We start from the raw sequence: 14,627 nt of genomic DNA, 5'->3' as shown, positions 1-14,627 counted from the left end.
GTAAAAACCGTAGAAACTAAAAATTAAATATTCTTACTTACATGCGGATCCGTTATGGTAATCTGGTGACAGGTGATCATCGGATTTAACGAGTTATTTGTAAATTTGACAGAAAATTTTATGATAGGACACCATAGAACAAAGCGAGAAGTACAGACATACGAGGAAGATGCAAAATGGAGAACATCAAGGACTTGATAAGAAAGAGGAGAGTAGAATGAAACGATCATATAAACAAAATGGCAAAAAATAAAATAGTAAAGTCGGCGAAAGAGGGGACGTGCACGAACTCATCACTTTATAGCCCCCCATAAAATTATTAGACCCTCCGAGATATAGTAAACTGATCGCCGGAATCCTTTGGAGATAGGTAAACTCATCACCGCAGATAGGTAAACTCATCACCAGCATTTTTGCCTCAAGCCGCTGGTTTCTAATGAGGAAGATTGCCAGTTACCTGTTACTCTTCTCGTTTATGTGGTTATTTATTAAATTCATAAATTATTTTAAGCAAATTGCTTTAAAATAGATATTAATATCGATTTTTTTACGGTGTGGCCTATTCGACGTATCTGCCAATCTAAACAGTTTTGAGATCTGAAAATTCAGTTCTATAGGTTTTCGATAGTAACTTCATATTGAAAATATTTATGAACATGTGCTGTTTCTGTTTATATCGGAAGTAGTCCTCAACTTATTAACTAATTAAAAATCTATTTATTATGACAGAATGAATCAAAATGCCTAAGTACAGTCTCCTGGCTTTTATAAACGTTAAAGTCTACTTGAAGAAACATTATCCTGTGAAAACAGGACAGGTACATGTAAACTATGCAGTTTTATGTACACCATTGTTTAGTACTGTAGAAGCGTAGATACAAAAGTGAGGATATTGGGATGAGAAAGATAAAAAAGGTTGAAAAAATGAGAATGAAAGGTTTCGCATGGATTTGTGGTGAAATGTATATGGTTAGACTGGGATGCCCAAACAGTTAAAGACAAAAGAGACTCACTACTTACGTAGTTCTCTACCATATAGTCGGCCATTTTCATAAATGAAGACAGGTTAGGGATATCCGCATGAAATCGTTGACGAAACAATCGCCGACTCGTTCTGGGTCCAAAAATAGCCAGTCAAATAAGTGGTGCAGCCACTTGCAGTTGGAGTCTCCCCACTTGTAAGTGGTTACCAAACCAAGTTTTTAGATTTTGCAAAACCAACTTTGAGTCAAGTGAAATAAACACCCAATTCGGTTCACACATAGTCGAATGGCAATTACGAAATCAGCCACAAGTCTTAATGGACTTAAAATGACACCAACTTCTTGGGAGCAACAAATTAATTGAGTAATGCCCATTCAATAATCTATGGATGGTAAATAATTGCAAGAAAAATTTTGGAGCGTATTGAAATGTACCATCGAAGTAATATGCCTCTGCTTTCGCCAAGTATCGTAAATTCTCAAGAATGTCAATAATAATAATATTTTGTTACGAATCGTTATCCAACACAAACCATTTATCGAGGTCCGTCTTTAGATTCATCTGTTGGATTGCTTGATGCACTTTTCCATTGTCTTGGGTACAGGTGACATACAAGGAAAACGATCGTTGCTCATATTCCTCCGAATACAAGAGATGCCCGTTGCCATGTGTTCTTTGAAAGAAAAAGTTGCAATCTTTTGGTGAATGATTTTTCATGGCCTCTCCGATAAGTCCTCTTGAGCTTTCATCTTAAAGGAGTTGCTGATGACTTGACGCCTTAATTTTCGAAGGTCGCTTACGTGATTGTGTCCCAAGACGCAGTGCAGAATATTTTCCACAACTAAAGTAATTATAGAAATATAAACACATATTGGTCATTTCAGACAACTGGACTGTATTCCATAAAATAAAGTCTCCTTTAGTTTTAAAATTTTAATAAGTTCTAACAGTTTTGTAAATATTAATTTTCTTATTTTTATTGCAATTCCACAAAAGCAATTTGATTTTAAAGTTTTTGGCAATTGAAATTTGAAATTATTGATATACCTATATCTATCATTTTTCGCGTTGGCTCAAAACGTAATGAGCAGCTCACTATCCATGTTAAGAGAACAAGGGCAAATGAAGAGAATTTTTTTTTGTATTGTTTTAGTTAACTATCAATAGAACTTTGCAGAATTTCCAAATAAAAACCAATAAATTACATTTGCATTTAATACATCTATTTTAGATTTATTCTGTCAAATTACCAAATCTTAGCGGTTTGCAAGGGGTTTATGGTCTAACTGCCACGGGGTGCAGTTAGGCCAGTGATGAGTTCACCAATCTCTCGAGGCCTATTTGAAAATCTCTATTTTTATGGCGGTGATGAGTTTGGACTATGTACGAGTGTATTTATGGCAATAGGGATGTTCACTAATTTTTAAATATTGTTAAATTCAATAGGTTATAACATATATAAAAACATAGCAAACATAAAATTGTTTAAAAATATATATTTCTTAAGATAAATCAATTCTTAATTTCAATTCTGATGGAGGCTAGAAAAACGGCTCCTCGCAGCGAGGCTACGGTGTGTGACGTCAGCAGTCGTATCGACAACTTGTTTTGTACACGTATTTACGAAGTGTGACCAGTTCTTTAAGTATTTAATCACTGATAATGAAGCCAAATAAGTGGTGTTTTGTTCCTGGGTGTCTAAATACATCTAAAAACAATTCTGAGAAGATTTTTATTACAGTTCCAAACAATTTAACACCATATTCACTTACAATTGTCAAACCACAGGTTTTTATATTTGCATTTATTTTTTTTTCTAGCTTGCATAACTGCCTTTTCTAGTTTTTCCCTCTCTTTGTAGCAAACACCACTTATTTGGCTACATTATCACTGTATGAATACTTAAAGAACTGGTTACACTTCGTAAATACGTATACACAACAAGTAGTCGATACGACTGCTGACGTCACACACCGTAGCCTCGCTGTGAGGAGCCGTTTTTCTAGCCTCCATCAAAATTAAAATTAAGAATTGATTTATCTTAAAAAATATATATTTTTAAACAATTTCATGTTTGCTATATTTTTATATATTTTATAATCTATTGAATTTAATTGAATTTAACTATATTTAAAAATTAGTGAACATCCCTATTGGTGATGAGTTAACGTGTACATGAGAGAGAGTTCTCCAACAGAAAAACGATCGGTGAAACTACCTCGAAAACGATGTAACCACAAATTACTGGAGGCACATTGAAAAACAGACAGAGTCATGTCTACATAAAAAGAAGAAGAATACCTTTTAGTTTTATTTTTACTTATTATACTCAATACTTGCAAGCTTCGAAGAATCTTTGGGAATATATACCGATGCTTCCAAGTCCAAGGATGGTGTGATGTGCTTTTAATATTCCCTCCAAAAATATACATTTAGTGATGAAGCTATTGCAATCTACGAAGCTTTCACATTTTTAACAGAGTCTACAATTGATTCTGCAATAATTATGTCGGACTTCCTGTGTTTTAAATTCCTTGGTTTTGGCGAAGTACCTAAGTTACTCCTCCAATTATATCATATTTGCAATTAAAAACGGATTTTAGAACTGCAAAAATCTAAAACATATATTTTATATGGGTTAAAGCACATATCGGTCTCGAACATAACGAGTATGTGGATATGCTGACAAAAAAAGTGTAAAAAATGATTTGACCAATAAACTACCTGTAAGTTTTTTGTGATGCAGTCGTTTATATTAAAATGACATATCTCAACGTTTGGAGAGAATGTTGATCACAACATACTTATACGAACCCTTCTAGATAGAAATACCTCTTCTAGATAGATATACCCTTCAAATACCGAATAGAACGTGGTTCCAGCCATATAATTATTCAAGAAAATATATCACAACTGTAACACGTCTTCGGTTAGGCCACTCCTGTTATCCTACACATCTATATACATAAAATTCATGTTCTCGAAAATGATCATTGTCAAAATTGTGGCAAAAAAAGTGATTTAGATCAGATTTTTTTTGCATACCAAAAACGAGAAATCGAGAAATAGATCACCTTATTCAATAATTACATGATCTTAATATAAAGGCCCCGTTTAATATCCTTAGTCTCTTAGCTAATGGAAATGAGAGAATTTATAATGCATTAGTAAAGTTTCTGTCAAGTACCAAATTAGTCTTGTAATGTCAAGTATCAAAATATATACACTAATGCTCAAAATTAACGCACCACCTTTAATGTACCAAAAGTTTGAAGCTATTTTTCTTCTGAACGAATGATTAGATTTTGATGATGTTTTTTTCATATTATAGGTATATTCCTAGTAAATCAATGTATTAATGTTTTCTGAAAAATTTCCACACACCCTGTGGAATTTATTAGAAATAAACGCTACATCTTATTATTATTTTGAGATAAATTTGTTCTTTCTTAAGATTTTCGTGAAAAAATTATTTCGATATCTCTATTATCAAAGATTATACAGAACTTTAAATGTAACAAGTTTTTATCAACATTTAAAGCAAAGAAAACATTACTTACATAAACTTTATTGACATTTAATACAAATAAAGCCTAAGAAAATATATCCTAAATATTCTTTAACAATTGCCCTTTCCCAAAAATACTTAATAACGAGTATTTTCACCTCTAAATCTAATTACTTCTTCACAGCGGCGAGGCATACTTAAAATCAAGCAGAGTATTTTATCTTGATCAATTGCATCCCAAACTTCTCTCACAATAACTTCTATGTCATCAAGAGAGACAGGAGACACAAATTCTCATTAAAAGAAAATCATTTCCTATGTAAGGAGCAAATGGAACTACATGGTTAGACAAAATATTTAATATACCTTTCACCTGTTAAGAAATCTCTTCGTAAAGCAACAAGGTCCGTTTGCGCTGTAAGAGATATTCCTCCCCAAACCATTACAGATCCACCATTGAATAAAGTAATAGGTCGTATAATTACACTGTGCATAGCGTTCTCTTGGCCATCGATTAACTCTCACACTGAGCTATATAAGCAATACCACGATTCATCAATGAACAACATGTACTTCCAGTCATCAACATTTCAGTCAAGGTGCTCTCTGGTTAATTGTAATCTACTTCTACAATGATTTACGTTTAAAGCTCTGGCTGGTACCCTTATTTGCAGATCTTGTTCAGCGAGACGCCTTTATAAATATAGTGTTTCTACTAATTTGAATATTATGAACATTTGTCACTTGTATTTGTGAATGTCTCATTGTGAGAAAACGTTCTCTTATAGCACGAAAGCCTGATAAACTGATCTTGTCGTGGTGTTGTAAGTTTTTCTCTTCCTTATCCACGCCGTTTCGTATGGTCGTTTGTTTCTCGAAAACGTTGAATAACTCGTGATATTGTAATATGAAATACCCCTAACCTCAAGCCTATTTCACGATAACTTAAGCCTACATCAGCTAAAGTAATTGCCTGAACACATTCATCTTGGCTCAGATTTCTTGAAATTGAATGTTGAATTTTTATAATTCAATAAAGTCATGTTACGCTTTGAACGTACTTTTATTTTTTGATAATAAAGATATCGATGATTTTTTTACGAAAATGTTGAAAAAAAAAATAAAACTTTTTTAAAGTATTACGATTAAGATGTAGCATTTGCTTTAAGTAAATTCCACAGGGTGTTGCAAAATAAGATGAAAAATCAAATTTATTTTTACACCCCGTATCTAGGTGAAATGTTGACAACTCCCAGAAAACAATAATACCGTAATTACTTAGAAATAGGTCTGCAATGAGCAAAAAAATTTATTGAAATCCATTCAAGGATACACAAGAAAAATAGCAGTTGAGGTCGGGCGTTAATTTTGGAGAGTAAAAAATCACGCAATGCTTTGAACATACTTTTCTTTTTTGATAATAAACGTATCGTAATGATTTTTTTACCAAAATGTGAAGAAAGAATGAAGCGATCTTAAAATATTCATAACATGTAGCGTTTGTTTCTAATACATTCCACCGGGTGTTGCAAAATTAGATGAAAAAACACAACTTTATTTTTACACCCTGTATATAAGTAAAACGTTGACATTTCTTAAAAAACATTAATATAGTCATTAACTAGAAATATACCTACAATGTGAAAAATAAATCATGGAAATCCAATTAAGGGTTCAGAAGAAATATGGTTTTAAAATCATGGTCCATTTTAGGTGGTGCGTTAATTTTGGAGAGTAGTATATATATATATATATATATATATATATATATATATATATATATACATATATATATATATATATATATATATATATATATATATATATATAAAAATGTCGTGAGCAACTTGGACAGTCCATAGCTGGCAGAAATCTGAGAACCTCGTCATCATCTTGTTTGTATATAAATATAGATAAATATACATAAATATTATGTATACCGTTTTTTGAACACACTGATGATGTTGGAAAGAAGCTATGATTAACTTGTATCTTATTTTAATTTTAGTACTTAAATCATATTATTCAACACTTCGTTATTGATATTTTACTGATTTTAAGGTCATTAAATTTTTATGTTTGAGGTATTAGTCATGTTGTAACTGGCTGATTGACACCTAGTCTATGCCTTTAAAAAAAGTATATAATACTTATCTTAAATATCTAAAACTATTATTTATAAAATCGATTCACCATTTTATTGTAATAATATTCAGGAAAATTATAGATGCTTCTTTAGTACTATTACATATAAAACATTTTTTCTTTAAGAGTTCTTGCCCACTGTTTAATTCTTTGCTCTATTTCTCCTTGAATATTTCATATTTTAATATGAAAAAATAGCGACGTAGAGTAGGACTAGACTGTATTTTTTCTAGTGTTATTTCGTTAACCTTCCTACAACTATTACCTGCGCTACGTCAAGAAAGTAATTGGAAATAAGTTTTTTTTTGTACATTAAGTCTTAGTATTAAATTTGCGTAGTCTATATTAGTAAAACTTTGTCACGTTTTGAAATCTTATTTTATTTATCGCTGTTGGTTCTTCGACGAAAAAGAGGTAAACATTTTTAACTACATAATTTAACTGTTTAGTATTCTGACGTATCAGATTTGGGGTTTTTTATTTAGAATTCACTAGTTGATACTATTAATTCTCATTACCAATTAACAATTCTATATATATATATATATATATATATATATATATATATATATATATATATATATATATATATATATATATTTCAAATTATTTTTCGACCGTACTGTTTTAAATATTGATTTATAGTATCAGCAATCGGTCATTATTATTGACCGATTCCTGATACTATAAATCAATATATATATATATATATATATATATATATATATATATATATATATATATATATATATATATATATGTATATATATATATATATATACATGAATAAATGAAACAGTATCATAAATACAATATTTCTAAAAAATAAAATACAGGGTGATCTATTTAAAAAAATTGGGAAAATCGTAATTTTGTTTCGTAGTTCACCCTGTATACAAATTTTAGTCAATGATTTCAATTAAACTTAATTTTAAATTACAATATATTGTTTACCTTATTATATAAAATAAATAATTGTTTATACATTACTTCTTTATATACATGGTGTTGATTTCATGGGGATTTCACTATATAAATGGTCATAACTTGTTAAATACTCAGTATAGTAATAGGGCGTCCCATTTTAAAAATTGTATGTTTGCTATACCACGTAGTTATTAATCACCCTGTAGAATTCCACATATTTTCCAAGTATGGAGAATATCATTGCCTACATTTTTTCTAATTTTTTTGGATATTTTGTACAATTTTGACACAATGGAATTATCGACCTGTATATGTATATATATACAGGGTGTTTCACGACAAGCTTACACGATGTATATACCGGAAACTATTTACACGATATCTATGAAAATTGGTTTTCAATTCAATTCAATTCAATTGGTCAAAAAGTTATGACGAATTTATTGACGACTATTTGACGAAATTGATGAAACTATTTTGACAGATATACCACTTCCACTTATACCGGAAGTGGGTAGCAACTTTATTATTTTAAAAATAGCATCCTGTATATTATTAAATTTTTAGATTTTGTGCAAGATTCTAGATACAATTTGTATAAGGTACTAGAGGTGAAAACTTTATATTTTTTGAATTATTCATCTTTTTTCAAGAATTTTGACAAATGGAGACAAACTTTTCTAAGTTAATATCTGATCCATTTACAATTACAATTCTTAAAAAACTTTATGCACAACGAGTAGGTAACGTTATTTCAGGAATTTACATCTAAATCGAATTTCTAAATACAAGGTGTTCACAAATGATACGCCATTTCTTTAAACTTCAAACTACAGTACTTAAGTCAATCATTAAAAAAAACATCTTGTATTTTATAATTTTAATGAAAAAAGAAATGAATTGTTTTTCAAATAATATTAGTTTTCTCTATACCTAAAGACATTTGGAGATAATTGTGGTTTAATGTTAAATGTAAGATTTTTATTGTTTTATTTTAGTAGGAAGTTAAAGATGTCATTATTAACATTATTTGTGATTGTTGGCAATTTTAGAAAGTAATAAAAATGGCTTGTTTAGAATTAAACAATGAAGATTACGTAAATTCATTTTAAATATATTGAGGTATCTTTCAACTAAAAAAAGTAGTTTAAGTTGCCATCATAAAAGTGGAGAGCTACAATCTGGTTGTCTCTGATCATACAAAAGACATTAAACTTTCATAGCAAATGAAATCCACGTACTCTTGTTCACTGTTGATCTACTTCGCTCCAGTAATGCGAATTGTGTCTATTAAACAGTCTCGGTTCTAGGGTATAAGGTGGCTGCCTGAAATACTGGCTTAAGCACTCTTCGGTTTTAAAATTTAATCATAATTATTTAATCTTTTGGCAATCGTTTTATATTAATTAAATACAACACTAGATGTTCTTTTAACTGCATAGTAAGTTGACAAATGAAAAATAACTAAAAAATATAGACATTAAATCAGAAGTAAAAAATTAAAAGAATATCTGTCAAATAAAAGATTCGAATCGTAACGATTGTCAAAATTTAAAAGTCACTAATGTCATCCAATTAATAACAATATTGAATCATCATCAATCAATCGTTATCAATCATTTTTATGTCAGTTCTCGTTTTAAAATAATTTCATGCACATATAATTATTATTTTTAAACATCTTATTTAGTTTATATAATAATTTAATTTACTATAAAATGATATTTATTTATATTTCATTATTAATTTAATATCTCGTCTGAATTTGACAGATCTGTCAGAAGTAAACAAAGTATATAACTTACTTTGTGAATACGTTAGCAGGTGGAGTTAGCAGCAAACATCATAATTTATTGAATTATTTTAATATAATAATGTGTTTAAAATATAAATAATAAATTAATAATAAAATTACTTTATTCAAATTTAAAAAGATTTCCATTGTTTCTAATCCTTTCTCTTAGTGATATTTCTTGCATATTTTGTTCCATTGCTATTTGTAATTTTTTAGTTTTTTATTAGACTTCATGGTAAGGGACATGTGCTTTCCTCGCTAAATGACATGACCTAATTATACGTACTGTTTGACGTTTTCTTGTATTGTTATATTTGCCTATTCTTGTTTAGTGATTGTATCATTTCTTTCAATTCTTGGATATTATTTGCTAAGATTTTGTTATCCGCAAATCTGAAATGGTTTAAATGTGTTCTGTCGTTATTGATTTGTATTACATTTTATGTTCTTATACTGTTTTATAGACATGTTTAAATATATATTTTATTGCACATGTGTTTATTTGTTAATATTAACTGTTTATTATTTCTGTTTGTTTTTTCAGGTTTAAGGAGTAATTTGGAAACTGCTGGCTGGGAGTAGCTGAACCAAAATAAACGGATAGTTTATTGTAATTATATTTTGTTTCATAATCCAATGATACATAATAAATTTGTACAACAATATTTATGCACTATTATAGCAAAATAAATTTAATTTACTTGTAGTATTGGTTATTTAATTAAGATATTGTTTTATTAAAAAAGAACAAAAAAAAACAGGAAATTTGAATCTTATTGGTGACTCATGAGGTGAATGTCAAATTACTTATATCGAGAGTAACAAAAGAAAGTAGTAGAGTAAAAATAATAATTAAATTTCAGCTATCACCTGAATACTATTGCTACCTGGTTAAAAATTTTAATAATTAATTGAAACTAGTGTTTCCCAAATGCAAAAACAAGGCGAGAGTTAGACAGTATTGGTCTTGGTCTTACGCCAATACACCTGTACTTGGTCTTGGTCTTGCAGCAAGAGTCTTGGAAGTCTCGTAGTTACCCATTACCCAATTGCTATTTATTAAACGTTAATTTAGATTTTAGAACAATGTAACAGAGTAGGTACATTTTAAGCTTGAAATAACATAGCCATAGTAAAGACCAACCAAATTAATAAATGTCTAAACAACTGACACCGGGTGGGGTTTGAACCCACGATATGAGGGTACGTTCAGTACGAAGACCATCGCATCGTATCCTCGCCTAGATCATAGCACTGACAGTGAACGCTCGCATTTAAAATAATGCATTTATTCGTGATATCCGTGCCTATGCTCTAACTAACTGAATTTTTTTGCATGTACTAAGCTTACATGTGCTAGAACATGGTTAAAACACAAAAAAAAACAAATTAATGACATAAACTTGACTGCATACTAAAGAACATTATCTGAACAAAAGAGTTATACAATTTGCCATTTATTTAAATAAAAAATTAAAAACAATATAAATTAAATTACAGAACAGTACGATATAGCTTTGACATATCTGGTACTGTATATTAATTTTTCTGACCAAGAATTAATACAAAGTAGTACAGTTTACTGAACATACCATTTATATACTCAAATAAAAATACAACACAAATTAAATTACAGAACAGTACACAATAGCCTTTGACATAACTGTTACCTTTATTAATTAATTCTCTGACCAAGAATTAATACAAAGTAACCATCTGACTGACTCACCACTTTCTATTTCGATGCTTTCTAATTACTAATAATGCTTTCGAAAATAATCTCTCAGCAGGTACAGAAGTTGCAGTTATTCATCCTCGATAAAGTCTAATGTGTCCTCCACCACTCCAAAATGTGTTCCGAGCTGGCGGCTTTGGGTTTACTTAGATATTAATACTCCACCAACTCGTCAATAACTAAGCCTTGATGACAAGATTCAGATCGAGGGACATGCATACAGTTTCTCAAAGTCTATTACATCTTCACCTTCATCATATTCTCATACTTTCTTTTCATTTCTTGGTGATTCTAGAGATTTATTCACTGACTGTAGAGTTTTATATTCTTTAGAAAGTTCATTAAATTTGCGCAGGCTTTTTATTTTCATTTGCTTCCCTCAAAATGTCATGTCAAAAGTCTGAGCCTTATGCCGCGAGTTTTACATTAAAGAGGTACATTAAATCCAGTCCCTAAACATATACTCGAACTACTATACTCCCTAAAACGACACTCAGTCCTAACGGCAAGACGCAAGAGTTTCGCAGGCTTAGTCTTGTTCTTGCTCAAATCTTGCACAGTAAGTCTTGGTCTTGCTTAAATTAGGTGGTCTTTGGTCTTGGTCTTGCGAAAATGCAAAAACAAGACGAAGACTGCAAGACCAAGATCGATTTTGGGCAACACTAATGGAAACTGAATGTAAAAACTCGAGGCCGGTGTATGCCATAAGTAATGCTATAGCTGCATAAGGTTTCTATAGGTGCATATTAAAGAGTTACCAATAAGGATATTCTACAAAGGATGCAAAAATATCGCAAGATAAATATAACCATAAAACGAAGTAACTTAAAAAAATTGTGCTACATAATGTGCAGTGCTTGCTTTAAATCATACTACAAGGCAACGTGTGTGGAATAGAGGTCCAGGACGAAGAAGAATATGCTGACTACACAATCTATAAAAATTGTTAAATCCAACTAGTACAAGGCTTTTCAGGACATAATGAATAAAGGTAGACTAACCATGTTAATGTTCAATGTCGTTGAGGTATAGGCATTAAAACAAGAAGACTGAGTCCTGATACAATTCCTATAATTACCAATTATCAATAAACAATTTAAAAACAAGGACAAAAGTTTTTTTTTCTGTAAAACAATGTCTATACTAAAAGCTTCGTAAAAAAATTATGGTGCAAAAAAGAAAAATCGCGTCTATTCCTATTTTTTTCGCTTCGTTTTTTGACTATATTTTTGTCAAAAAAATTATTTTTAACTTTAAAAGGTGACTTTGAAAGAAAATTTTATTTTGAACAACTTTTCTGTAGTTGTATATATATGAAAACTGCATAGAATTCATCCAAATGCACCCTACTGCATAGAGACAGATTCACCCCTTTCTCAAAAACTCTCCCCTTTAAATGGTAGCACTCCGCGGTTTTTAGACTCGGAATAGGTTACACTCGTCTTACTCATTGATATCTGATGTCTTCAAAAATCGTCCCCGTTGTAAACATTGTGATGGCTCCTTAATGGGCCCAGCACATATTACTAGAATGTGCACAATACAAACCTCAAAGGAACAACTACAACTTTCAAAATAACTCTAGAAACATGTATATATATTCAGGAATTCTACAGTATTCACTGCCTTCCCTCAACCGTTTCCATCTCTCTCTCTGTTGTCCCATTCTCCATCGTTTAGTCCTCTCTTACTCATGGCGTCGCGTCGTCATGTACAGTGCCATAAGTCGTTTCCTATAAGACTGTCACTTACTACTTAGTGTAATTATATTTGTAGCTAATCTATCCTACCTTGTATATATGTAAACATATTGTAATTAACTGTGTACTAGTGTCCAGTGGCCAATAGTTGTCGAGACACTCTAACTTAAATAATAAAAAAATTCACAAAATAGGACAGGCAAATGTTAAAATATTGATATTTATATCCACTAAAATTAAAAATTTGGGTAAAAATATTAATTATTTTACAAATAAATTTAAAAGATTTTATATTGCAAGTCCAAACACCGTAACTACACAATACATGGTATTATTTTCCCACCTTACAGTACATGTTCCATCCGTAGCACTATCCCAGTAACAGGAACTAGCTGTGTGTAATCCAGCACCAGTTTTCTGCATTATTGAACATGTTATAACGTACTTAAACATCTTTTTTGTCTTACTGAGAGCCGAAAGACATTGTTCTGACACTGAAGCACTCCACTGGTTGACTTTTTCTGGTATATAAGTCGCTTCGCTAAGTACATTTTCTATCGTGTCTTTTACAAGTTTACTTACGTCTTCTACAACAAACTGATTTTCTTCATCATCCATGTTTTTTAAAGTTGACGTTTTTCATGAGATGACGTAAAACTTGACATAAAAATGAAGTGTATTTAGAAGGAAGTTGACTATACCCTTGATATAAAACTTGTTTTTTTTTAGCATTAATGGGTAAAGGCCATTTTTCTTACTCTAAAAGTAAGTATTTAGTACTCTGTTCACAGTAATCTTTTTTTATATCTTTTATAGTTTTTTTTATCAGGGACATAACCCTTCTGCATATTTATGTTCTAGCCTCAGCAGTATTATTATTACACCCGCCTATCAATTTCAACGCACAACTTTACGTATCAGAACAATAGTCCATATTTTAGGCCTTAGTGTGCCATTTTTCAGAGGACATAATTTTATTTTTTGGTGTTTTGGGGGTAAGTATAAGCTTGAATTTAAGTAAATTGTTTACAGTTTTACTTTATAATTTTTTATCGCAAAATGGAAGATAAATAAGTTATAAACAAAAATAACTCAAAATTTTTGAACAAATTTTGTTTTGGCTGGTTAACTTACAATAAAATGACATTAGAGCAATATTATACAGAATTTTTCAGCAAATAATTTCCACTGCAAATGTATTTAATTTCATTAACATATATGTGGGTTTTACAGCGCTCCGAAGTTGACAGGGTTCTTGAAAACTCGTAAGAATACGATAAAAATGAACCATTAGGCTTAGTTTTCTATTATATATTTTTTTATTGATATAATTTATCATTTTCTTAGCATTCCAACGTTATTATTAATTTATTATCGACCCTTTTTCCCCCTACCGAAGGTAGACTTTGGTGGAGCGTTTTTTTTTATACGTGGTATCCCCAGTGTTTTCTAATTATTGTTATTCATTTTTTTTTGATGGCTTCAGTATCGGAGGTGAATTTTTGTGAAATAACGGAGTTAAAATTGCCGTCATTGTGGGTAATTCATCTTCGAATTAATTTACTTCGATTAATTTTGATATTTCCATGATGTTACCACAGGTTTCACCAGAACAATTGAGACACACTGCAGAGCATTTAAGACCTGCTTTTTGGCAACAACACATACTTCCACCGTTTACCTTGCATCTACAGTAAATGTATTTCAGAAGTTCGGAGAGTACGAGAGATGCAGAACGGGCTGCATCTTGTGTTAGAGGAAGCGATGATAAGTTCAAGGTATTTTTGATCACGGTCTTGGCGAATCGTTTGTTCACTATATAAAGAGACGACG

General features: G+C 30.6%; 1 protein-coding gene across 1 annotated transcript; it reads right to left on the bottom strand.

Moving 5' to 3' along the window:
• Positions 1 to 13,006: 13,006 nt before the first annotated feature.
• Positions 13,007 to 13,451, bottom strand: LOC140433494 (dynein light chain Tctex-type-like). Its single transcript, XM_072521483.1, has one exon. It carries the CDS (start codon positions 13,410 to 13,412, stop codon positions 13,083 to 13,085), a length of 330 nt encoding a protein of 109 aa, XP_072377584.1. The 5' UTR covers positions 13,413 to 13,451; the 3' UTR covers positions 13,007 to 13,082.
• Between the last annotated feature and the right edge of the window lie 1,176 nt (positions 13,452 to 14,627).

The sequence above is a fragment of the Diabrotica undecimpunctata genome, chromosome 2 (assembly GCF_040954645.1).
Source record: "Diabrotica undecimpunctata isolate CICGRU chromosome 2, icDiaUnde3, whole genome shotgun sequence".
Lineage (NCBI taxonomy): Eukaryota > Metazoa > Arthropoda > Insecta > Coleoptera > Chrysomelidae > Diabrotica > Diabrotica undecimpunctata.
This window is presented reverse-complemented; position numbering and strand designations above follow the sequence as displayed.

Coding starts and splice junctions, on each gene's coding strand:
- LOC140433494 (XM_072521483.1), bottom strand. CDS start 13,412: ATGGATGATGAAGAAAATCAGTTTGTTGTAGAAGACGTAAGTAAACTT.